This window comes from Staurois parvus, unplaced genomic scaffold (genome assembly GCF_062004578.1).
Source record: "Staurois parvus isolate SC_StPar_1 unplaced genomic scaffold, SC_StPar_1.0 ptg000719l, whole genome shotgun sequence".
Lineage (NCBI taxonomy): Eukaryota > Metazoa > Chordata > Amphibia > Anura > Ranidae > Staurois > Staurois parvus.
This window is the reverse complement of record NW_028318515.1, coordinates 2,795,913-2,823,890: the sequence shown is the minus strand read 5'-3', so window position 1 is coordinate 2,823,890 and position 27,978 is coordinate 2,795,913. Positions and strand designations below refer to the sequence as shown.

The following is a 27,978-nucleotide window of genomic DNA, read 5'->3' as shown; positions in this document are numbered from 1 at the left end:
TCTGCAGAATAAAAAGCATTGCAAGGGTAAAGTCATTCCCACAATCTTTATGCAACATGTTTGAAATGTTATTTATATTGGCACTTGTTAGATGAAATAGTACTGGCTTTGGGCAAAAAACTGAATATTCACAAAAGGGAATACAGAACAGTGCCACCAAATATGACAAATTGAGGAACAGGAAATGAACAGCAAATTGAGTTACAGAAAAATTAGCTTGTTAAAATTGCTCTACTGAGCAACAATATAGCAATTTTTTTTCTGTAAAAGTGGAAGCTGCCATTGTTGACATAATCCTGAAAATTTGAGTTGGCTGGCTGTTATTTTGTTATCCACTGTTTTTGTTTCTGAATAATTAACATGGAATGAGTATCCAGATCAAGAAAGTTGTATAAAAGTCAGACATCCTCATCTGCTTAATGCCCCTTGTGAGGGATGTTTACTATAAAAGCAAGGCAGTCAGCATAACAGCCAGGCAACAATTATTTTGAAGAGGAGTGTCCAGAAGTGGCAGGCATTATATTATTTTCATGATAGGTTTAATTTAAATTGAATGTGTAGTAGTTTTGTACAAATGTTTTTCTTTATTATGGTCAAGGTATAAACAAAATAAAAGGTTTAATTTCTTCAATATAATATGAAGTATTGAATATTAATATTTTGTATTCTTATAAGCCATCAGGCAAAGCTTTAGGCTCTTTTACATGTGTGGTAGGCTCTCTGTTTGCTTCTTAGAGGCGTCTTTGATGTATATCACCTGTGGTTTACAGAGCTTAATAGCTCATGCTGAAAAGTTGAAGTGATTTATGGATTTAATCAAGCTATACAATTTCAAGCAGGTTTTGTTTCTTGTCCCATCTCTTTAGTTAATCCATAGTACTCAGTGGATCCTTTTCTATTTAATACTTGTAGAACAAATTGTGTGAGTATGTATTTGTGCATATACACTATATTGCCAAAATTATTGGGACACCCCTCCAAATCATTGGATTCAGGTGTTCCGGTCACCTCCATGGCCACAGGTGTGTACAATCAAGCACCTAGGCATGCAGACTGCTTCTACAAACATTTGTGAAAGAATGGGTCGCTCTCAGGAGCTCATTGAATTTAAGCGTGGCACCGTGATAGGTTGCCACCTGTGCAATAAGTCCATCCGTGAAATTTCCTTGCTGCTAAATATTCCACGGTCAACTCTTAGTGGTATTATAACAAAGTGGAAGCAACTGGGAACAGCTACTCAGCCACAAAGTGGTAGGTCACGTAAAATGACAAAGTGGGGTCAGTGCATGCTGAAGCACACAGTGCGCAGAAGTCGCCAGCTGTCTGCAGAGTCAATAGCTAAAGACCCCCAAACTTTGTGCGGCCTTCAGAATAACAACAGTGTGTAGAGAGCTTCATGGAATGGGTTTCCATGGTTGAGCAGTTGCATCCAAGCCTTATATCAGCAATTGCAGTGCAAAGCGTCGGATGCAGTGGCATAAAGCATGCCACCACTGGACTCTAGAGCAGTGGAGACATTTTCTCTGGAGTGACAAATCATACTTCTCTGTCTGGCAATCTGATGGACGTGTGGGGTTGTTCTTCAGGGTTTGGGCTTGGCCCTTAGTTCCAGTGAAGGGAGCTCTTAAGGCATCAGAATACCAAGACATTTTGGACAATTTCATGCTCTCAACTTTGTGGGAAGAGTTTCGGGATGGCCCCTTCCTGTTCCAACATGACTGCACACCAGTGCACAAAGCAAGGTTCATAAAGACATGGATGAGTGAGTCTGGGGTGGAGGAACTTGACTGGCCTGCATAGAGTCCTGATCTCAACCCAATAGAATGCCTTTGTGATGAATTCGAGAGGAGACTGTGAGCCAGGCCCTCTCGTCCGACATCAGTGCCTGACCTCACAAATGCACTTCTATAAGAATGGTCAAACATTCCCATAGACACACTCCTAAACCTTGTGGACAGCCTTCCCAGAAGAGTTGAAGCTGTTTTAGCTGTAAAGGGTGGGCCAACTTAATATTGAACCCTGCGGACTAAGACTGGGATGCCATTAAAGCTCATGTGTGTAAAGGCAGTTTTCCCAATACTTTTGGCAATATAGTGTATGTGTATGTGTGTGTGTGTGTGTGTGTGTGTATGTATGTATGTATGTATGTATGTATGTATATATATATATATATATATATATATATATATATATATATATATATATATAATATATGTTTTGTGTCAGTTTTACTTACTTCTTGTTTTTATGTTTTAACACCTAGTAATATCAATCTACAGGTGCAGCTAGCTATATTTAAAAATTGAAAATTCAAAATTACATTTCTTTGCACCCTGGGGTAGTTCTGTACAGAAAAACCCAAGAAATTAAATTTATGTGCTTGTCTCACTGTTTTTTATTTTTTGTGTGGATAGACCTTGCAAACAGAATACGGAGTTTTGGGCAGTTGTTTGCGTATCCTAACACAGAGGTGGCTATTATGAAGGCAAATCCTTCAACTTACCAGTTGGTGTGATGAAAGTGCTGGCAGAGTTTTCAATAATAATACAATTATTGCAGTCTATATAGTACACCCAGAGGGAATTATTTTACATCAAATCTTTACATTAGTTTTCCAACTCCCTTATCTGATCCTCATAACCTATTGAAAGTAAAAAAAGTAGCCATGGGAACAGGTGTTTTCTTCTACCCAGTTGGCTTTTTTGTCTAGTAATTCAATTGAAAGCTGCTGCACCTCTTACCCTATTATAACAGCAGATATTATGTAGAAAGAACTAAGATCAACTGTCCATGAAATAAAATATTGACTTTCTAAGCAGAGATATTGGACTTTTTTGGACTTTTTAGGGCTATAATAAACACCGAATAAAATGGACATCCGTTACATCCTGATGTACAGTATCTGATTGTCCTCTCAGCAGAGTTTAAAGCAGAACTATACTGCTTCTGAGCACCACAAATCAAAAATGCTATTTAATTCATTATTACTATTCAAAGCAAACTCCCCCATCCATACATGTTTTATTTTTGTATTTTAATTCATTCATGTTTTATTTTGCTGAAAAATCACTTTGAAAATCAGCCTCTAGCATTTCTGGTTGTGGTCATCTTGAGTAAGGGCAGATGATTCATGTAGCATTTACTTCCTGGATTCATGTAGCATTTACTTCCATCTGCCCTTAGCTCAAATATACAGGCAGGAGGGTGTGCTTAGCTGAGAAAACCCCTCCTCCCTTCCTGAAGACTCCTGGGATGTATGATATAATTTGCCTATGCATAGAAACCTGGAAATAACTGAAGAAATGTAAAAAAAAAAAGGTTTAAACAAGTAAATACGATATACTTTCCTATCTATTTACTAAAGCTAGCAACTTAAAGTTTTGCTTTAACTTGGTGGGGCACAATTTTTAGGGATTGGCAGATGAAATGAAAGTAGTGTGTTACCAGACAGTGACAGAACAAATATCAGATTGACAATAAACCAGCCTTTTTCAACCAAGGTACCCAAGCACTCTGTGGTGCCTTCAGGTTTCTTTAGGGTGCCTTGGCAGAATGCCTAAAAATTGCCCCAAAATTGTATACAAACCAGTGGGTGGGTCAAGTTACACAAAGCCACAGGTTTTCGTAGTGCAGCATCACAACCTACCAGCCACCGGCATCCTAACAACTGATTACATTCTCTGAAATAAAAATATATATAGTGTTGCGCTCTCAACCCTTCAATCAATATATATTAAAAATTGTATATTAATAAACATAAATACTTATACTTGTGAATCTTTTAAATCAGCTCAAATAAACAATGTGCATGGGGCAGTGATAAATAAATAAACAAATATATAAAATAAAAAATTCTTTAAATAAAAATAAATAATATAAATATATAATATATAATTAATATAAATGTCCCAAGAAGTGACTTTGTGCTGAAAGAATCTTCAAATAGCATTAAATCGGTGACTGCTTGTGACTCCTCCCTCAAGTGAAGATATGCGCTCACCTCATAGGTAGCCTGCAATTAGGCTATTAAAGCTTGCGGTTCACCTCCTTTGGAACCTGCTTGTTACGAACTCCTGTTACAAGATATCCATGGAATGCGACATTTATTTATGGAATAAATCTCCTCTCATAGGGTGCCACTCCTCTATCTTCCTGTCTCCATGCGGTTCTCCATATACAAAAAAGATCCTGACATGGTGCTTTATCGTTTTAAAAAAGCTTGCCTTTTATTTGCTTTCAGGTATGACACTCACATGTATTCGGATAGTGGTAGTACAAATGTGATCTCAGACTGCCGCTAACTGCCGGAGCTGTGCGCTCGTGGTCCGGCTAACGGACTGACTCCCTCCGAGTGACGTTCACAGTCCCACCCCTACGCGTTACGCCACTGGTCACGTGGCTTCATCAGGGGGATTTGATTGGTCGGTCACTCGTGTATTGCCGGCTTATAAAGCACGGCTCCGCCATTTTGTTGACTATCTAATGGGGGCAGCCATTTTCCTAGAGACAAATGTATTGCTTCTTAAGATTTTAGCAACACTGTAATCATCCCGGAGGGGTACATAGCATCACAGCCTCGTAGTCAGCCCAGGTTATCCTATTTTTATCACACATCATGAGTATATCTCTTTATAAAATTTGCAAAAATAGGCAAATTATGAAACATATAAAATTAAATTACAAATTACAAAAATACATTAATTTAATCCATAATACAATTAAAAAATAAAAATTAAAAAATAAAAATAAAGAAATATAAAAAATGAATAATAAATTCCAAAATATTATAAAAATGTTAAAAAATATATATAATAGTTTGAAAAATGCACTGGTCCATATGCCAACACACATGTATATATAAATGCACCTGTAATATGCACTATGGGGAATTGGTATAATAGGGTGTCTGCACAGTGAGACCAAATACACCACACCCTATCCCACTGCTGTGTACATATATACATGTATATATATCATTAGTGAATCCAGCGCACCTTCCCCAATCTATATATCACTGATAAAACATGATAAATCAAAATCTTTATTCAATCCTCCTGGTACTAAACTTCCTAACTCATAACTCTCCAGTGTGAAAAATGTTTAGTGATACCCCAAAATTCAATTTTATCTGTATCTTGATTGTGGTGCGTTTTGAAATGTACTGATAGGTGGTGGTATTTAAATCCTATCTCTATATTGTGTACGTGTTCCTGCATGCGTTCTTTCAGACTTCTCTTTGTACGACCTATATATAGATAATTGCAGGGACATTTTAAGGCATACACTACACCTGTGCTGTCACAAGAAATAAATTGATCTATTTTATATTGTTTACCGTTCCTTGGATTTGTAAATGACTCTCTATGTCTTGGATTTGAATGTGTTTTCCTACAACTGTAGCACCGACCACATTTATAAAACCCAGTTCCACTGTCTCTAGGAAAATGGCTGCCCCCATTAGATAGTCAACAAAATGGCGGAGCCGTGCTTTATAAGCCGGCAATACACGAGTGACCGACCAATCAAATCCCCCTGATGAAGCCACGTGACCAGTGGCGTAACGCGTAGGGGTGGGACTGTGAACGTCACTCGGAGGGAGTCAGTCCGTTAGCCGGACCACGAGCGCACAGCTCCGGCAGTTAGCGGCAGTCTGAGATCACATTTGTACTACCACTATCCGAATACATGTGAGTGTCATACCTGAAAGCAAATAAAAGGCAAGCTTTTTTAAAACGATAAAGCACCATGTCAGGATCTTTTTTGTATATGGAGAACCGCATGGAGACAGGAAGATAGAGGAGTGGCACCCTATGAGAGGAGATTTATTCCATAAATATATGTCGCATTCCATGGATATCTTGTAACAGGAGTTCGTAACAAGCAGGTTCCAAAGGAGGTGAACCGCAAGCTTTAATAGCCTAATTGCAGGCTACCTATGAGGTGAGCGCATATCTTCACTTGAGGGAGGAGTCACAAGCAGTCACCGATTTAATGCTATTTGAAGATTCTTTCAGCACAAAGTCACTTCTTGGGACATTTATATTAATTATATATTATATATTTATATTATTTATTTTTATTTAAAGAATTTTTTATTTTATATATTTGTTTATTTATTTATCACTGCCCCATGCACATTGTTTATTTGAGCTGATTTAAAAGATTCACAAGTATAAGTATTTATGTTTATTAATATACAATTTTTAATATATATTGATTGAAGGGTTGAGAGCGCAACACTATATATATTTTTATTTCACGTTTTTCACATTGGTAGTTATGTGTTAGAGGTTTGCGATCCAACATTAAGATTGTTTATATTTATTATTTTTTCTCCTGGCTCGCAAGATTTCTTTTAAATATTCGAGACTGATTACATTCTCTGTTGATAAGGAGAATGTCCGTTACGTGCACAGCATCCGTCTTTGCCCTTCCCCTGCCCATCTCCTTTAGCACTGGGGTCACATTAGCCGAGTGAAGGAGTGGAACTGAGGTACAAAAGAAATGTTGGAGTACCAGTTTGTGAAGGTATATTTCCTTTGGAAGAATAAACCACCTCTAATGTTGGGTGTCCTATGTGTGTGGATGTTGCTGCGTTATGTAAAACAATTTATTTAGTTTTTTAAATTTTAGAATGGGGTGCCTCGAGACTGTGCATAATTTTAAAGGGTGTCCAGACTGAAAAAGAGTTGAGAAACACTGCAATAGACCTCCTTTGGTAGAAACAAGTAAGTAATCACTTGACACAAAGAGCCTTTGATTCTCCAAGTCCCAGTGCAGGTGCACTGCCAGTAACCCTGCCAGCAGGCCTGTACATTTTACAGAGAATGGTCCATCTGGGGCATCATAAAATGCTCTGCTCCCCGGACGGCAAGGTGGGTCTACATTTCTACTTTGCTGGGCCAAGCTCTAGGCCACACTCTACTTGCTCCCGTTCTTCCAGGTGCTCTCTTTCTGCACTCCATGCATGGTCATAAGGAGACTCGCACTAATAAAGAAGGCCTGTGCAGTTGTTAGTAGCTTATAAAAACAAATGGTTAGGAAGTGTAATTACTGAGCAGGCATTGACTGAATAATCTACCAGAACAACAAACAAACATCATTATTTCAAACTCTGCTTGTTTTCCATTTCCCTGGAAGCCACAGGCTACAGGTTAATAGGGAAATGTAACCCTTTGTTGCCAAGAACACATGGAAGGATAAAGGATAAGCTGTTTGGCAGGAACCATGATCAAACTTCATTCTCTGGTACAGGAAAAGTGCTTAGTGTCCGATTTCAGCAGAGTGATTTAGCACTGTAATCTGAATATGCTTCCTGCATGTTGAAAGGAACTTTGACCTATGTTTAAAAAGTCCAGTGTGGATGTTAACATTTCCTGGCGTGAGCCTTGTTTTCTTGCTAATCTGTTGCCTAAAGGGTTAAATCTTCTGCCGGCACCACTTCCCATTTTATCTCTGCAGTGTTATAGGTTGGCTGGGTAAAGCTATGATGTCATTGTCACTGGTGTAGGCTCAGTCACACCAATGTCATTGTGAGTGTGCAGCTGGTGTGCAGCAACAAGTACAGAGGTGGGGGATGCCAAGCTATACTAGGCAGGTCCCTGAAGGCCAGAGTTGGGTTTCATTAGAGGGGGAGCGCTCTCTGTTGGCTTCCTGCCACGGAGACTTAGGTTTCCCTCACATGGGATGCATTTTAATAGTTTGTTCTGGAATAACAGAAGGATCCTCACCCTTTCATCGCCAGATCGACATGCTATACTGGTTCCAAACGTACAACAACAGGGTCATTGTGCATTTTTTCTGCTGCTATCAAGTATATTGTCACAATAGGCTTTTTGTCATACTCATGGCTTTAACATTCCACTGTTTTGCCACACAACAGTTGAATCTGGCTACAAGCTTGCGTTTTAGATGACATTAGTTTGTTGTAAGCTTATTGCATCCTGCCCTGTGGAATATGCTGGCATTTAGAGTTCATTGAGATTAAAAGGGGAAAGTTCATAAGTGCAAGCAGAAAGTTTTAATAAACTCTGCTTAGTGTGAGAATTGCAGCTGGACCAGGACCACCAGAGTGAGGCTTTTATTAGTGGCTGGGCTATGTCCAGCAATCTCAGCCAACAGAAAGGAGAGGGTGGGCCTTTCTATAGTCTTTATGGCTTAATAACATGTTCCAATAAGTTGAGAAAGTTTTTATTAACGTAATAATAAAAAGCAACAATTCAAATATCAACCTGCAAAGCAAATCTCTGTTGGGAAAAATACGGAAGCTATCAATACTGATCTCACCTGAAAATGATGGTTTCTTGGTGTCATGCTCATCTGTAGGCTTTGATCACCTGGGTCAAGTATGCAGAAGTTCTGACTTTATAAAAAAGGAAAAAACACTTCGCTTAGGTAAAAAACACAGTGAAAGCTGCCAGCACTAAGAGTTCAGATACATAAACTCAAAATACATATAAAAAGAATAAGTGCTGGCAGAAGCCACGTCCTCCCTTGCTGGGGCTCTGGTTACGTAAAGTTGAGGAAATAAACCATATGGAGGACTTGAGGCTTACGCATCAGCATAGGCGAGAAGTCTACTCTAAAACATGGACTTTGTGGAACTGGTTTGTTTACTCGGACGAGGGGAAGTCTCTCCTGGAAACAGGAGTGGACTAATTTGCTTCTACCCAACAATCCCATGGTCCCCCCCCCCTTTTTTTTTTCCTTTCTCTCTCTCTCTCTCGTTCCCTCTCTCTTTCCTCTTGCTCTCCTCTGCTCTCTGACTAAGGGCTCATGTACACTGCAGCTGATAAACTCAGGTTTAGGAGCTGTTCAGTGTTCTTTTCAGCCACCCCTGAACTCACCCTAATGTTTTCCTGTGTCCATGTACACATCTTTGTTTACAGGCATTTGAGTGTACAGTCGTTTTTTTGAACGCAGAAAATTTGCATTCAGTAGTTGATTTTTATCAGTGTTTCAAATGCAAAACGCTTGTAAATGCGGCTAAACGTGGCAAATCGCGTTTTTAAGCGTTTGCATCTGAATTTTTTTTACACTCTTCTAGTTCCCGATGCTGTCCAGAGCCTTTTTTCATCATGAAAAATGCATCCAAAGCGTTTTTAAGGTACTCAGATGGACAAAACACTGAACACAGGATATTCCTACCAAGCTTGTCACACATTGTAATGACCAATTCACACCTCAGACCTCTCTGACCCTTGAAAAAAAAATGTTAATGACCATTCACACATCAAATTCCTCATGGAGACCCCCTGCCAGGTGGCCTTAATGACTCACTCCACCAGACATCTTTCCCACCCTTGGAAACAAAAGAAATGTTAATGAGCAACTCACACTTAAGCTAATTTCAACACATACTGCTGTCTCTGCTTCTACTCTCTGTATTTCTCTGAAACAGTCTGAAATAGTTAATAATTTACCACTTTTCAGTGCATTCTGGGCATTTGGGAAGTTCTCCTGTGCTTATCTTTAAAATACGCTTCTAAATGCACATAAACGCATTATGCAAATGCAGCTAAACAGACGTTTTTTAACCTATGTTTTTCAACAGTCAGTTTCCATCATTCAGAAGTGTCCCGTGTACACTGGGCCTTATTGCTTTTTCCTATCTCTTTGCTCTTCTCTTTTTTTTATTATTTAAATCACAGCGGACAGCAGGGTTTTGACATTTGTGTGTGCAATGAGTTGCTCTTTACTTTGCATTGGGATTGTATTTTTCCCTGTACTATTTTGGAATTTGCACATGCTTGTATCGCTTTTGATAACTTTCTTCTGTGTTTTGTTTATCTGGATACATGATACGTGTCTTCTGCTGCTCTGTTCTCAATAAGCATAGAATTTGTGAAAAAAAAGAAAATGTGCAGCGCTATAAAAACACATATCAAAGATAATACAAATCTTCCCATGAATAATAAATCTACTGTAAAAAAAATAAAAAGTGATCAAAAAAACAAATGTGTGAGAAAAAAAAACGAGCAAATCAATAATAAAGACTGCATTTTAAAGTGCACAAGTGCAAACATATATCATCTTAATCAAAAACAACACCGCCAAGTGTTTTTAAAGACTTCATGTAATAAAAAGAAGCCCCAGCCAGTGATGAAAGGGTGCATGCGATCCACAAAACAAACACACAATAATAACAGATAGGCCAAACAGCGCTTGAGAAGATTGCTATATCACATCCAGCATGTCACCTCCTCCAGCTGATGGATATAAAAAGCTTGCCTCCAAAGTTGCTCAAAGACAAGCTACAAGACCCTTCCATAGTGTAAAACTGTAAGACGAAGTTTGTTTAAAGATAGAAGAGACACTCAAAATGTTAAAATGATAGCAGGCTTGTCAGGCACTACAATACTCTCAGACATGGAGTTTCTATGGGTTGCTGCAGTCAGATATCGATTGCTAGCCAATCTGCCTCTGCTTGCGTGATGACGTCTTCGTCACAAGCCCTCTTAGAAGTTCTGACTTTATTTGCTGTGAACATGTTCTGACTCAGTGACTTCGAAAGTCATTAGATCACCATAACAGTCAGGGAACTAGCATTTCCAAAAAGTCAGCAAGGTCAATCTACCATTTGTCTAATAGACCTGGGTTTATAAACTGATCTTTTGTCCTATTTTTTATTGTATAATTCTTCATTTTAGCAAAGAACATTTAAAAGCAAGGTCACTTATTACACCAGGCTACCCACCTCTATCTCTATGCTATAATACTGCAACCTACCTTACAGCCAGCGCTCCATGTGGTGCCCAGGCTAGCGTGATGTGACGACATGATCCTTCCAGAAAGATCCTGGGGATTTTCTAGTGACATCTGGATCTTGCTGAAAGAATCTTGACATCTCCCACTCCAGTGTGAAAATCATAATGGAAGTACATTTTCTAATTTTTCTCCCCAGACTTTATGTGGGGATGGGGGTAGGGGCCTTTTTTCATATGCAGACCTTACTTTTTAGTCCACATTAAGGCCTCATGCACACAGGACATTTTGAAAATGCTTTTTCTCTTGGCAGCAGCGTTTTAGCAGAAAAAAATGCCTGACTAGTCTATTTATCAGAAAAACTAGCGACACAATTAGGCTGTGTACCATTTAGCCCTGGTTCACACTGATGCGGTGCGGAACTTGCAGTATTTTCAGTGTAAATTCCGCACCGCATCAGAATCGCACCCTGTTCATGTGAACCGCTGCGAGTGTGTATGTCAAGTTAACACCCTGAAAGCGGTTCGCAAACTGCGGTGCAATGTGCAGAATCGGATTGCATAGATGTGAATACCCATGCGATCTGATTCTAGTGCGGACTAAAAAAAGGGTCCAGCACGTTTTTGGTGCGGCGAGATCAGAGCCATACAAAATGTATGGCTCCAGTCGCACCGCACACAAATTGCATGTGATTTGCACAGGAATGCGGTGCGGTTCCTGTGCGAATCACATGCGATATACTGCACCGCACATATGTGAACCCAGCCGTAGCAAAGTCTTTGGGAGAGGTTTACAATTTATTTACACCTAGTCTTGGCCAGCCAACTGTGACAGATTTTCAAAGTTCTGAGACAGATTTATATCTGTAGATGGGACAGATTTGAACTCAGAACAGACGCACAGTTAGGAAGTGGTCAGGAGCAGATTTCTGTGTTACTGCAGGAAGGAATTTATAAATCAAGCTTGTAGCCTTGTAGAAAATCTGTCACAAGATCCTTCTCACTGCTCCTATTTAGCTTTGCCTTGCTGTGCCACAGAATTGAAAAATGCCCCCTACGATGTTTCCATAATGCAGGAGTCTCTAAAATTTCTAAACAAAGGGCCATTTTACTGTCCTTCATACTTTAGGGGGGCCAGACTGTGGCTAATGGGAGTAAAGAAGGTTCCAACGTCAGTGGGGAGAAAAAATAATGCCCCATCGTTTCAGTGGTAGTAATTGTGCCCCATTTTTTAGTGTCATTGGAAAGAATCATTCTCTATCATTGGTGTCATTGGGAGGAATTGTTCTCCATCATTGGTGTCCTTGGGAGGAATTGTGCCTTATTGTTGATGTCATTGGGAGGAATTGTTCTCCATCATTGGTTTCACTGGGAGGAATTGTACTTTATCATTGGTGCCATAGGGAGGAATTGCTTTTTATCATTGGTGTCATTGGGAGGAATTGTTCTTTATCATTGGTGTCATTGGGAGGAATATTTCTCCATCATTGGTTTCATTGGGAGAAATTGTTCTTTGTCATTGATGTCATTGGGAGGAATTGTTCTCCATCATTGGTTTCATTGGGATGAATTGTTCTTTATCATTGGTGTCTTTGGGAGGAATTGTTCTTTATCATTGGTGTCATTGAGAGGAATTGTTCTTCATCATTGGTTTCATTGGGAGGAATTGTTTTTTTTACCCTAGGCTCACAGCTAAGTGGTTTCTGCAGCGTTTTGCAGAAACGCAGTACAATCTATTTAACATGATTTCCTATGTGACATGTTCACATCTGCTCATTTTCATCCGGTTTGTTTTTTGGAAAGGGTCAGGGACTTTTTTTAATGTAAAAAGTTGCGTTTTTGGTTCTATAGACTTCAATGGAAACGCTGCATAAAAGCATGTATTGCGTTTTTGCTGTGTTTTTGATGCATTGTTGCCTCATCTTTGATGTGTTTTGCATTTTAAATCTGCCTATCAGCAAGAAAAATGTTTAAAAATAAAAAAAAAACACAAAACGCATCAAAAACTTGGCAAAAACTCAGATGCAAATACACAACGGAAAACGCAATGCAGAAACGGCTTAAACGCAATGCAGAAACGGCTTAAACGCAACCTGCATAGGTGTGAACCTAGCCTTATCATTTGTGTCATTGGCAGGAATTTTTCTCCATCATTGGTTTCATTGGGAGTAATTGTTCTCCATCATTGTTGTCATTGGCAGGAATTTTTCTCCATCATTGGTTTCATTGGGAGTAATTGTTCTCCATCATTGTTGTCATTGGCAGGAATTTTTCTCCATCATTGGTTTCATTGGGAGTAATTGTTCTCCATCATTGTTGTCATTGGAAGGAATTGTTCTCCATCATTGGTTTCATTGGGAGGAATTGTGTTTCATCTTTGGTGTCACTGGAACAAATTGTACCCCAATTTTGGTGTCATTGGGAGGAATTGTTCCCTTTCATTGTACACGGATAAAATTGCGCACCAAAGTCCGGATAAAAGCAAGCAAAGGGCCACATCTGGCACCCGGCCACAGTTTTGAGATCACTGTCATAATGTTTCATTTGTGACCAAGCACTGCACTGTCTCCCATAGTAGTCTATTCATGAAGAGAGGGAGGGGGTATACCTGCTCCGACTTTGAGCTATTTATATAGTATACAGTAACACAAAAATCCTTCTGTTGAAGTCATACTAGTAGAAGATCGATTCTGAATGGTTGCTATGGCTTACTGTACATACCAGTAGCAGTTAAAGTGGAACTAAACAAAAAACATTGATAGTTGTGTTTTTTTTTATTTATTACAGAAGTGACATACTATTGAGTAGATTTACTAAACCTGGCAAGTGCAAAATCTGGTGCACCTGTGCATGGTAGCCAATCCGTTTCTAACTTTAGCTTGTTCAAATAAAAACCTTGAAGCTGGTTGGTTTCCATGCAGAGCTGCACCAGATTTTGCACTCTTCAGTTTTAGTAAATCAACCCCTGTCTCAATATTGGAATGAAATTACTCCCATGCGTATGCCAGCCAGTCAATACAGCTGAAGATGCCAAACACAAAAGAAGTCCAGGAGATTATGTTTGTGCCAGCTGTTGGTAGTTTTGAGATTTTAAATTGCAGTCCAGAACAAGCATTGTGTAAGGATTTGTTCACACCATGTGCAGGGACGTGTGTTTTTCCATACTGGATCAATGCAGGTCACTGCAAGGGCACATAGAAAACAGTGGTTTTCAATGTATCTTGTTCATATCAAAATGCTTTGTTTCGGTCTGCATTTTCTTTAAAGTGATTGTAAACCCTCACCTTGTAAAAATAGGAATGAAAGGCAAACATTCATGCATAGATGTAAAAAATGAAATATCTTTTTTTTCCCTTTTTCTTTTTTTTTCTTAATAAGTGATCACATTCCCTCTGTTCTTAGCTGCATAAGTGCTGGGAATCAGAAACAGCAGGACACAGATCTTCCCAGGGAATGGCTGTGCAGGGGGGGATTAGTACAAGTCTGATCACTAGAGGAGAGCACACTGAGGAGTTGATTTACTAAAGCTAGAGAATGCAAAATCAGGCTAATTTCTGCATTGAAACCAATCAGCTTCTAATTTGCTTGTTCAGTTAAGCTTTGACAATAAAACCTGGAAGCTGATTGGTTTCTCTGCAGAAGTCAGCCTGATTTTGCACTCTCCAGCTTTAGTAAATAAATCACTGTGTTCCCAGTACAGCTAGAGAACTGACCACGCTGTGCTCTCATGCCTAATGTTGTCAGTTTTTGATAGGAAAGCAGAGGGACTGGCAGGAACACCAGGAATTTCACACAAAGGAAGCAATACAAAGAGAACAGGATAATTGTTTGCACTAGTACATGGTACAGTAGGCACATATAAGGAATATGATATAAATAAAAAAGGGTGCAGCGCTACAATGAGCCGCTAAATCTCACTAAAAGAAGATATATACATATAAGATATAAGTACAATAAATCACATAAAAAAGTGACAGTGCAAATAAAGATGTCACTAAACAGTGACTAATGACGTGAATAAGTGTTACACATTTAAGCAAATAAATAAAGTCCCATACGTGAGTGCAGATGAGATCTCAAGAGATCTTCAAAAATCCAGTGGCTGGATCCGTGGATAAGGTGATATAGTATGTAAAGATTGCGCACTCACCAGATACGCAATCAAAATGCGCATTTAAAGTAGGTAACCACAGGACTTCAAGGATCCTATATGGGTCTGGTCAGATAACCCTCACTGCATTGGAAGTGCTGCCACACTTGGAAAAGGCTGCTCTGTGGATGTAGATGGCTCCCAGAAGGAGCTCAAAAGAACAGAGAAGGCCAAATAGTGTAGTATCCTTTAGGAAGGAGTATTTATTCCAAGTAAATGTACAAAACAAATCAAGAGAAGTACTGACCCATGCAAATGTATAAGATGGCCGCCGGGGCCCTCGTGGCGCCGGTCGGCGTGACGGCACACCGCTGTAGCCCCTCCCTGACACGTTTCGTGCGATGGCACGTAGTCATAGGGGGATAGCTTACTATTGATTTGTTTTGTACATTTACCGGTGCTCAGCAGTGCCGCCCTCCTGTGCCCAGAAGTACCACCCATCTGTGCCCAGAAGTGCCACCCACCTGTGCCCAGAAGCCACCCACCTGTGCCCATCAGTGCCCACTAGTGCCCGTCAGTTCTGCCCAGCAGTTTCTCCAGTCAGTGCTCAGCAGTGCCACCAATCAGTGCTGAATATCAGTGCCGCCTATCAGTGCCCATCAGTGCAGCCTCATCAACGCACATCAGTGAAGGAGAAAAATTACCTGTTTGCAAAATTTTATAATAGAAACAAAGAAACTTTTTTTGCTTTTCAAATTTTTTGCTCTTTTTTTTGTTTATAGTGCAAAAAGTAAAACACCCAGCGGCAAGTAAATACCACCAAAAGAAAGCTCTGTTTGTGAGAAAAAAATTATAAACATTTTCTATGGGTATAATGTTATATGCCTCTACAGAAATATGACAGAATTAAAGATATCAATAATACCAGGTTACATCACAAGTATTATTATTAGCAGTAATATAGGTGATATCCCTGAGGAAAGGAAAATAATCTGTCAATTTTCATGTACTACACTAGAATATATCAATAAAAGGTTCCCAAAATCCGCTACATGAAAATAGATGAACATGTATATGTAACTTACATATACTCACAGGCCACTTTATTAGGTACACCTTGCCAGTACCGGATTGGACCCCCTTTTGTGTCCAGAACTGCCTTAATTCTTTGTGGCATAGATTCAACAAGGTGTTGGAAACATTCCTCAGAGATTGTGGTCCATACTGACATGATAGCATCACACAGTTGCCGCAAATTTGTCGGCTGCACATCATCCATCATGTGAACTCCCAGTCCATCACATCTCTGTTAGATTGAGATCTGGTGACTGTGGGGGCCATTGGAGTACAGTGAACTCATTGTCGTGTTCAATAAACCAGTTTGAGATGATTTGAGCTTTGTGACATGGTGCATTATCCTGCTGGACGTAGCCATCAGAAGATGGGTACACTGTAGTCATAAAGGAATAGACTTGGTCAGCAACAGTACTCAGGTAGGCTATGGCATATAAACAATGCTCAATGGGTACTAAGGGGCCCAAAGTGGGCCAAGAAAATGTCCCCCACACCATTACATCACCACCGCCAGCCTGAACCATTGATACACGTCTGGATGGATCCTTGCTTTCATGTTTATACAAAATTCTGACCCTACCATCTGAATGTCACAGCTGAAATTGAGACTCATCAGACCAGGCAACGTTTTCCCAATCTTCTATTGTCCAATTTTGGTGAGCCTGTGTGAATTGTAGCCTCTGTTTTCTGTTCTTAGATGACAGGAGTGGCACCCGGTGTGGTCTTCTGCTGCTGTAACCCATCTGCTTCAAGATTTGACATGTTGTGCATTCAGAGATGGTATTCTGCATATCTTGGTTCTAACGAGTGGTTATTTGAGTTACTGTTGCCTTTTTATTATCTCAAACTAGTCTGCCTATTCTCTGACATCAACAAGGCATTTTCGTCCACACAACTGCCGCTCACTAGATATTTTCACTTTTTCTAATCATTCTCTGTAGATCCTAGAGATGGTTGTGTGTGAAAATCCACGGGAAGTCCCAGTGATTATGGAATTTTCCTGAGTAGACTGCATTATAGGTCAACATTTTTCAAGCTTGCCTGCATTTTAATGTAGCGCACATGAATGTATGTAAACAAAGCAAAACTGAAAGTAAAATTAAAAAATTGAATTGCTGTTATTACTGTGATCCTTCCAGGGATCTGTAATTGCACAAAAACACAATGCAGTTCAGCACCGTGCACATGAAAATTCATGTTGAAGTCTTTGCAAAAGAACATTTTTTATTTTTTAAACATAAGAAACATGTTATGCTTACATCCTCTGTGCATTGGTTTTGCACAGAACAGTCATTTCGATCCTCCTGTTCTTGTCCCCCATCTCCTGGCTCCTCCTTGATGCTGAGTGCCCCCACAGCAAGCCACTTGCTCGTGCGTGCTCACTCCTGAGCCACCTTTGTGTCTTCATAGACACACAGAGTGCGGCCTGGTTGCACTCCCTCCTCGCTGGCTGTGATTAACAGTAGTGGGAACCAATGAGGCGTTAGAGAGCTGAGCGAGCCTCTGCTCTTGTGCACATCGCAGGATCGAGATCGGGCTCAGGTGAGTATAAGTGGGGGCTGTGGGGGGAGAGCTGGATGCAAAAAGTTTTTTTTTTTACTTTAATGCAGAGAATGCTTTAAGGTAAAAAACCTGCTTTTAGAACCACTTTAAATTCACATCAATGCACATGCAATTTGAACTTTTCACAGTGAGTTTTAATGTGCAGTATGCTGCAAAAGTACAGTAAATGAATGTTGGAAAAGTGTCAAAACCTTTGTATTTGTTCCAAGGCAGCAAAACAGCATTGTAGCTAAAGTATTAGAATGAAAGCAAGGGAAGGAACATTCCCAGTAGACACAAATCCAACACCTCCTGCGCTCAGGGACCCAGATCAGAAGAAGGCCAATCGAACAATATGATGAATGTTCATCCAACACTGATCAAAGGTTGTGCGGCTCAAACACAAAGCTGGGGAAGCTTGATATAGACTGTAGTAGAGAATATAAAAAACAAAGCGCACCAACCTTGCGCATTACCTCAGTAGGCAATTAATAATTTTATTGATAAAAATTATACTGACAAGAGTAGCAGTATAAAAGGCATATAACATCCAAAACCAAAACACTGGGTTAGGAGACATGTGCAAATCTCATCAGAGCTCTGAGGAAGATGGGACCCCCCTTTGAAACGCGTCAGCTTGACCAAGAGATTATCTCCCTTCTTGATGGGATTTCCAGATGTCTCCTAACCCAGTGTTTTGGTTTTGGATGTTATACTCCGGGATGGGGTTAAAGTCGGTACAATAGCCATTCTTGCATAGGTAAACAGAACTGCTATGTCATTTTTTCAAAATAAATGTAAAGTTTGTGCAAAACTCACTGTTTAACCTCTTGGCGCCGGCCGAACGCAAATGTGCAGCCTCCTGGCGTCTGGGCCTTGACGCTAACTGGCCGCACAATTGTGTGCAATTAAGAAAAATATGTGTGCTGAGAGCGTGCGCCCTGCGCGCTCCCAGCACACATTCAGGTATTCACAGAAAGGTCCCGATCTCCTCTTGCGATCAGGACCTGTCCCGATCATGTGACCGCCGTGACAGCGGTCACATGATCCTAAAACCCCACCCCTTCTCCCGGCTTCTGAAATCCTTAAAGGGCTGTGAGGCGCCGGCACCAAGCGGTTAAAAAAGCAGTGATGTTATTTTTTGCCCAGCTCCTTCTCGTATCCCCAGGCTGTGGGTGGAGGAATCTCAGAAGTGGCGACATCACTTCCTGCTAGTGTTTGTTGCCGCTCACTGAGACTACAAATCCCATCATGCCCTGGGATTTAGAGTCTTCAGTGGGCGGGACTATGGGTGTATGTGCGGCGGATTAGTAGTGAGTGCGGATCTGGAATATCCCAGCCCAACAATGGAACTATGAAGCATAGTGGGTGGATCAAACTGGGCAATCTGAGACTCCTGGATCCGCCCACTCGAGCAAGCAGCAACTTAGTTTGCATCACACTTGCATTCAAAGAACTACAAGGGGGAATGTACAAGACCGGTGGCTGGGGGAAAAAGGGCATATTAGTCACTGGTCTTGTAAACAGGATATGAGGGGGATAGAGAACCTTTCACGCATGAAAGAGTGCTGGATTTCTGACGGACAACAAGACTATACACAATACCACTGACAATTTATTGACTGTTATGGAAGCACCTGTACTTATATATAATAAAATGTTTTCCCGGAGTTGTGCTTTAAATAAAGGCAAAAATGTGTTAGTGAGTCAAGGAGCTTTTATTTGCATTCTGCAAAATAAAAAGAATTTCTGTACAGTTATGTAGTAATTATAACAGTTTCCGCATTGCAGTCTACATTTGGATTACTCTCTGTCTGAAATAATCAGTCTCGTTCGTAGCATTTTATATATCTACCACATACACACCATGCTACACAAAGAGCAATGGACATTATTTTAGACTGTCTACCTGGAATATACAGTGTGTGATTTTAATAAATAAATGTCATTTTACTAGTTATTTTATAAAAAGGTTGACCGCTTTCTCAGAACATGTTGCCTGAATTTTGGAAACTATAATTTAAAGTGATTGTAAACCCTCACCTTGTAAAACAACCCGTTCAATTTAAAATCGAAAGGAAAGGTAAAACATTTGTGTATAGATATAAAAAAACATTATAAATACCTTTTCCCCCCTTTTAATATGTAATTACATTCCCTCAGCTGCATAAGGGCTAGGGGAGGAAAAACAGCAGCACATGGATCTTCCCACTGAATGGCTGTGCAGGGGGTGGGGTAGTGTCAGGACAAGTTTGATCATTGGAGGAGAGCACACTGAGTTCCCATCACAGCTAGAGAACTGACCACACTGTGCTCTCCTGGCTACTGTGGTCAGTTTTTATTAGGAAAGCAGGGGGACTGGCAGGAACACCAGGGATTTCACACAAAGGAAGCAATACAAAGAGAACAGGATACTTTTTCATACAAGTACATGGTACAGCAGGCTCATATCGGCAACATGAAACATTAGGTTTACATATTCTAAAATGCTCTAAAAAATACTAAAAAAAAATGTGTTCAAAATGATATATCTATTAGTTTGTAGGCACTTTTCTTACCTGCAGTTTTTCAAAAATTGGGCTTGGTCCAGGTGTACTGAGCTGTTCTTTACAGCAACAGAAAAGTTTTTTTAGTTGCATAGAAGTGCTCTGTCTGATGCCTTTGGGTACATGGTTTAAATGTAATATATATTATCCACTGTAAAATCTATTTCAATTTGTCAGCTTTGCTATTAGGATTCGTGCACACTGTATTCTGTTGACGCTTTTTTTCTCCCACGGGTAATTAGCAGCGGCAAAAAATGCAGTAAAAAGTAGATTTTATGCTTGTGCGTTCACACGTCTTTTGCTAATACATTCTATTGCTCAGTATTCTGTGCATTAACGCGGGAATATGCCTTTGCATACAGGCGCGTAAAGAAGTGCCGTGTATTCTTTAGTAAAAAATAATAGGAAATGCATTTTTGGTCAGTAATTTACGCGTTCGTTTATTTGCGTGAAAATGCATGCATATGAGCAAAAATAATGAATTTTTCCAAAGAATATATTGTGTGCACAAATGCGCACAACTACGCGTGAATTGATGCAGAAATATGCACGAATTCACACAAAGCAAAGGCCTGAAATTACGTCCAAAAAAAACAGATGCTCAAACATCAGTACCGTGTGCAAGAGGCCTTAATGTGCATTTAGGTGCTTTTGAGCATTTTTTTATGTTCAAATGGTCCTCTTCTGAACACAAAGGGGTTGTTTTTTTCTGCCTCTAAACTCCTATGTGTTTATGGACACATAGGTTGACCACTTGCCTACTAGGCACTTATACCCCCTTCGTGCCCAGGCCAATTTTCAGCTTTCAGCGCTGTCGCACTTTGAATGACAATTGTGCGGTCATGCAACACTGCACCCATATGAAATGTTTATAATTTTTGTTCACACAAATAGGCATTTCTTTTGGTGGTATGTACTTGCCGCTGGGTGTTTTATTATTTACTGGTGATCTGCTGTGTCATTGGACACGGCTGATCACATGGTAAAAGGCCACTGTGATTGGCCTTTTACCACATCACGTGATCAGCTGTGTCCATAGGACACAGCGATCACGGAGATTGCCGGGTGCGCACCCCTGTGGGCTTGCAGGAGGGCGCGTTCTGGGAGGACGTCATATGACGCCCTCCCAGAACTGGCCTGCCGTGGTCAAGCCGTCATTCGGCTATCTACGCTCGGCAAGTGGTTAACATGGTGGGGTGGTTAGAGGGGAAAAAAATGCTCAAATGCCTCTAATAGCAGCGGTTTTGAGCTCAAGTGTACATAAGACCTTATGGAATATTTGTTTTTCTTCCTCTCTTAAAAGCCATTGGAGGATCATTTTGAACACAATGCAGTTTTGAAGTGGAGTGATCACATGTGTAAGACTGTGTTTTACCATCTCCAGGATCGCTGCCTAACTGGGAAACTGGAACCTGTGTCTCCTTCAAGCCCGCCACATGTGGAAGGAGATTTGGATTTGCTACCCACTCGCCTTTCTAAGGAAGAGCTGATCCAGAACATGGACAGGGTGGACCGTGAAATCACCATGGTGGAGCAACAGATCACCAAGCTCAAGAAGAAACAAGTAAGTTTATTTACATATTCCAGTTGTGTCAGTGTCAGACATTTAACCACTTGACCTTCAGAAGGTTTTACCCCCGTCATGACTGGGACATTTTTTGCTATTTACCACTGTGCTACTTCAACTTGCAATTTCTCTGTCATGCAACACTGTACCCAAATTAAATTTATATCATTTTTTTTCACACAAATAGAGCTTTCTTTGGGTGGTATTTAATCACCATTGGCGGTTTTTTCTATATTTTTGCTATATAAACAGATAAAAAAAACCGAACAATTTGAAAGAAACATATTTTTATTTTCTGTTATATGATTTTGCAAGCAAATAATGGGTTTTTTATTTCACATTTTTTTTATTTTTTACATACTATCACCAATGCAGTACAGCATCATCATATGACTGGTGTGGTGGTTATCAGGGATAAAAAAAAAATGTAAATCATTTTTCAATTTAAAAACATTTTTAAACTTTCTTTTTCTTATTTTATTTTATTTATTTTTTGGATACATACTGTCATCAGAGTAGTTCAGTTTCACCATACTGTACTACTGTTAATAATATTGTGTGAGCGTGTGTGTAATATAATTATATATACAGTGCTCAGCATAAATGAGAACACCCTTTTTGAAAAATAAGATTTTAATCAATATCTCAATGAACACAAGAACAGTTTCTAAAATTTTGACAAAACTGAGTTTTATAGAACATTTGTTTAGCTCATTGCATGAAAGTTAGGTTAATAATATATCTTATATTACAAAATCTTCAGTGTTATTCAAATTAATTAATGCAAAAATGAATACACCCCACAACAAAACTACATCTAGTATTTTGTATGCCCCCCTCCATGATTTGTAATGACAGCACCAAGTCTAGGCATAGAATGAACAAGTTGGTAACATATTGCAATATCTATCTTTTTCCATTCTTCAAGAACGACCTCTTTTAGAGCCTGGATGCTGGATTGAGAGTGATGCTCAACTTGTCTCTTCAGAATTCCCCATAGGTATTTGATTGAGTTCAGATCAGGAGACCTACTTGACCACTGAATCACTTTCACCCTGTTCTTCACAAATGCAACAGTGGCTTTAGATGTGTGTTTTGGATCATTCTCATGTTGGAAAAGTGCACAACGACCAAGGGCACGGAGTGATGGTAGCATCTTCTCTTTCAATAAAGAGCATCTGTGAATTCATGATACCGTCAATGAAATATAGCTTCCCAACAACAGCAGCACTCATGCAGGCCCACAGAAGGACACTGCCACCACCATGTTTCACTGTAGGCACCATGCATTTTTCTTTGTACTCCTCACCTTTGCTGCGCCATACAGTTTTGAAACCATCAGATCCAAAAACATTTATTTTGGTCTCATTACTCCAGAGTACAGTGTCCCAGTAGTCTTCTTCTTTTTCAGCATGGACCCTGGCAAATTCTAGACGGGCTTTTTTGTGCATGGGCTTTAGGAGAAACTTATTTCGTGGACAACACCCATGCATGCCATTCCTGCAGTGTAGGCCATATTGTGTCATGGCAAATAATCACCCCAGTCTGGCTTTCTACAACTTTAGCTAACTGCAGTGAGCTTTCATGGTGATTCTCTTCAATCCTTCTCATCAGAAGACACTCCTGTCAAGGTGTTAACCTCCGTGGACGGCCTTGACGTCTCTGTGAGATGGTTTCAGTTCCATCTTTGTTAAATTTTTGCATCTCTTTTGCTACAGTATTCTGACTAATAAGTAAAGCTTTGCTGATCTGCTTGTAGCCTTCACCTTTCTTGTGTAAAGAAATTTTCTCAGGCCTTGTGACATTTCTCTTCCACGTGGTGCCATTGCTGACGGCATGAAATTGGAGGTGTTTTCTTTGTTAACATCCTTTTAAAATCAGCTGTCTGCTGGACAACTGTTTAATGAATAATTAGACTCAGCTGTAGTTGAATTCTTGGTAATCATGATTTTGTTGTCCTAAGACTTTCATTGGGGTGTATTCATTTTTGCAACATGGTCTTGAATTCATTTGTTAGGAAAAATACTTTTTTGTATGTGCAAATTACCACATCATGTTTGCAATCAATAGCCGGCATTTGTGGGAGTATTTTGTAGTATAGTGTCCCATAGAAAATTTTTATTCTGAAAGTAAAGTAAAGGTTTTCTGACAAATCTGTCGGAGTGTACTCATTTATGCTGAGCAATGTATGTGTGTGTGTATGTGTATATATATGTGTGTGTGTGTGTGTGTGTGTGTGTGCCAGGTGCCATACCATGTGATAGCTGTGTGGCTTTCATGGCAGCTTGCTTACTATTGTAATCATGTGATCGCTATGATTGGTCAGCTGTGAGTGGCTGGGTACCAAGCCCCATGATCTGCTGTTTCCACTGGACACATTGGTCACAGGATCACGCCGCTGCATGCCTCAGGGGGCAAACTAGTGCTCATGTTCCTGTAGGTACCACCCGCCTGCAGTAAATGTACTGTGGGCAGGCAGCAAGTGCTTAAACTTGTAAGTACATTGTGATTAACAACAAATGTATATAATTTAAATACACTGTGTCTCTTAGAATTTACAACATTTAAAGCCCCTAAAAAGTAAAGAAGGTTTGAAAAGTTCAGAATTCAGTAGTAAATAGTGCAAAGTTCAGGAGTCAGTAGTAGGTAATTCAGAGGTCAGGAGTAAGTAACGCAGAGTAACGCAGAATGCTGAGGTCCGTATGTAATAAGTAACACAAAGTCCATGCAGTGGCTACTTATGTGCATGGTCTAGAGCGGACCTGTGTGTACTGTGACATGCCACCCCAAGTCTGGTTGTTAGTATTCCCCAGTACACAGCAATCCTCCTCTGCACAGGATACACAGGGTAAGTTATGCTGCTGCCCCAGAAGCTCCCTTATTGAACCTGCAATTATGACCAGAAGAAACAATGCCTGGTGCCAGTCATTCCTGGTACAGCAGATAAATGCCCATTACTTGCCTTAATCTTCTGTCAATGCAAAGTACAATAGTTGCTACACCTGGGACACTGTGACATACTTGAGAAAAGATAGTTGGGTCTGCAGTTAGGTCTGTGTGCTGCAGGGCGAGTGGGAACGGAGTTACCATGAACTCTCTCAGAAGCTGGCAGAACTACTAGAATCCAGGAATATACTAGGTGCATGCTAGATCCAGGCCAGGTACAGACTAGATTAGCAAGTAGATGATGAGACTAGTAGCCAGACAGGCACAGTTTGCCCTTCTCAGGCCATTCATAGAGGGTAAGCGGGTTCCAGGTATGTGGGTGAAACTGGGTGCTACACAAACAGTAGCCATCAAGGCTTCTCTGTAAATCTTCCCCATGATATCCACCCTTATAAGGTTTGGTGTTGCAGGGCAGGGTGTTGTCATTGACGGTGATGGAGCTGGCAGAACAGCTTGTTAAAGAGATGGTGTAAACAGCAAATTGGGCCACAGTCTATCAAATTCCTGTGGTCTTCCTCACAAGATCGCAGACCCAGATGTATATACCATCACAGTATAACTAAAGGAGATTGCATTTTCGCATTGAAACAGCCAGGTTAGGTTTACTTAGGTTTAACAAAAATATTCCAAATTATGTTACCGATAACTATTACAATCTCTCCCAAATGTTTTCACTGCATTGGACCTTGTGTGGATGTGAATCCATGCAGACTGCTTTACAGTTCTAAACTGTGTTAATTGAGCAATATAGCCAGATTCATCAGATTCATTTAACTGCTTTAATTACCCATTTAACTAATTCCATGTATGTGTGTGTGTGTGTGTGTGTGTGTGTATATATATATATATATATATATAAACTTTTTTTACAGAGATAACATTATTTCTACTATCTCCAGTGATCATCTCTGCTGATCTCTTTGATGTATTTATTTGCTGTGGTTATTAAAAGTATTCACTTTCTGTTTTCAGGTTTTATTGTAATTGAAAAGCAGTGAATTTAATTTTGTTTTTTTGTTTTTTTACACTGATTAATAGAAGCATATTCTTTTATGTTAAATGAAAACAGATTTCTTCAAAGTGATCTAAAATTGATTACATTGTTACTATTGGGAAAAACTAAAAACTAAAAAAAAAACCCCCAACTGTATATGTACTGTATATACCCCCATTTAATAGGACATATGTGAATCGTCACTGGTACAGCCAATTGTTTTCCAAAGTAACACGAGGTAAATAGAGATCACCTGTGTGCAGTCAAGGGATTTGTAGTTTAAATATACATCTGGAGGGTTCAACTTCTGGTGAGTTGATATTATGGCATAACCTACACCATTAAGACAAAGGAGCACTTCATGAACATCCGAAGCACATGGAGTACAATTTCATCATTTATGAAGAAATTGATAGATGATAATAAATCTTCAAAGAACCGGCCATCTATCAAAAGTGAGTGACTGTACAGGAAAGAGACAAGTGCAAGTGCACCAAGAGACCTAGGACAACTCTGAAGGAGTTACAAGCGTCAGTGGCAACTATTGCCCAGACACTTCACCTGTCACAGCTTCAGAGAGAAGTGGCAAAAAGAAATCCACTGTTAGCTAAATCTCTTCTGACATTTTGCCTACAGTTTCCAGAAGGTGTGTGGGAGACTAGAAAGTCAGTTGAAAGAAGGTTTTTTAATCTGATGAGACCAAAATGTAGCTTTTCAGTCATCATGCTAAACTCCTTATGTTAGGCATAAGCCAAACACTGCATATCATCCTAAAGATACCACCCTCACAGTGGAGCATGGTGGGGCATCATCATGTTGTTTGGATGCTTCCATACAGTAGGCCTTGATCTAGGCTTGTGAGAGTAGAGTTTGAAATGAGTACAATGAAATTGCATGGAATTTATAAAGAAAAACCTGATGTAGCCTGGTAGATGACTTGCCTTTCAGAAAGACAATGACCCAAGAATAAAACTAAATAAGAGCTGTTAATGTCTTGGAATGGCCATGTCAAGAGTTCAGATCTTAACCCAAAGGAGAGTTTGTCACTATTCACTCATGATCCCCCAGAAACCTGACAGACCTGTAGGAGTTTTACAAACTGGAACGGGGAAAAACTACATTGTCCAGATGTGCAAAGCTGATAGAACCCTATTCATAGACTCAATTACTGCCAATAGTGCTTCTGTTATATACTTAAAGTGGCCCTGAACTGTAATGGAAAACTATAATTCTAGAAATGTTAATTTTCCCTGAGCAGTACCCTAACCAGAGCTGTTACCTAGGCAGTTATGTACCCAGAGATTTAAAGTTGTATATCTGCAATGTGGGATCTCAGCCACTGCTGCTTGTGCTTGCACTGCATGCATCTTTCTGTTTGTTTCATTCATTCTATGGATCTGTGCTTTCTGAATATTATCTGACCAATCGAATTGCCAGTCATTAGGGAGACAGCTTTACCATGAGGAAGCAAAGTTCCGTCTTTATCAAGATTGCTTCCTCCATTCAGAGACAAAGTGCAGAACAAGACATGGAAAGTCAGTAATAGGGAAAGTATTGGCTACAGGGAGAGCGCACGCCATGCTGTTGACTGCACCTTTGCCCTCTGCCTGCCACTTCTGGGCACAGCTTTCAGAGTTCAGTTCAGGAAAGGAATCTGTTTTCACTTGGACATTAAAGGGGTGATTCACCTTTAATGACTTTTGACAAAAAAAAACATCCCTATGCATTTCGGCACCCTTAGTACATTAACTTACAATGCTCCAGTTTTTTAAAAGAATGCTTACTTTGTAAATGTATTCCATTATTCTCACTTCTCCGTCTTGCCTATTCTTAGGGAAAAGTAATTAATACTTATGCTCATATTCACAAATCCGTTCATGTAAATAAGCCCTAAGGTTGGTGTACATGATGTCCTATGCCTATCGCACATCACAACTTTGATCCCACTTTAGCTTCGGTTAACACCTATGCATTTTTTAATGTGTTTTGCATTTGTAGAAATGCATTACAGTCGATTTTAACATGGTTTCCCATGGATCTAGGTCAGGTGTGCATTTTGAGCTTGTGCATTTTTTGTCAAGGGTCAAGGACTTTTTTTTTTCTTGCAGCAGATTGCACTTTGTGTGTAAAATACTTCAATAGACCTGCACAAAAAACGCAAGTGTTGCATTTTTGTTGTTTTGCTTTTTTCTTTTTTTTGGCTAATAGGAAAGTATGACCATTCTGTTCATGTAGTGTGTCTTTGATGCAGCTTTGAAGCTACTTGAGTGCCACTGAGGGTAAAGTTGCATCAAAATCGCACTACATGAACAGAACTGTCATACTTTCCTATTAGCTCCCCCCCCTCAAAGAAAAAGCCAACTGCATCAAAAACACATCAAAACCTGTTCAGATATGCAAAACGCACCAGAAAATCGCATCATCAGCAGCCTGCATAGATGTGAATCTGGATTTTGTGCAGGAGCGCCGTCAGCTGCTCCTGTCTATATATGGTAGATCAAATCCGTTTAGTAGTT

The 27,978-nt window shown here is 39.9% G+C and overlaps 1 protein-coding gene across 19 annotated transcripts in view; it reads left to right on the top strand.

Annotated features, from left to right (window-relative positions):
• Nucleotides 1–27,978, top strand: part of NCOR2 (nuclear receptor corepressor 2) — a 708,717-nt gene that overhangs the window by 319,126 nt on the left and 361,613 nt on the right. For all 19 annotated transcript variants that reach the window (XM_089653704.1, XM_089653697.1, XM_089653690.1 and 16 more), the window contains exon 5: nucleotides 21,340–21,519. In XM_089653704.1, coding sequence (XP_089509830.1) covers nucleotides 21,340–21,519 — 180 coding nt within the window. The remainder of the gene's footprint in view (nucleotides 1–21,339; nucleotides 21,520–27,978) is intronic.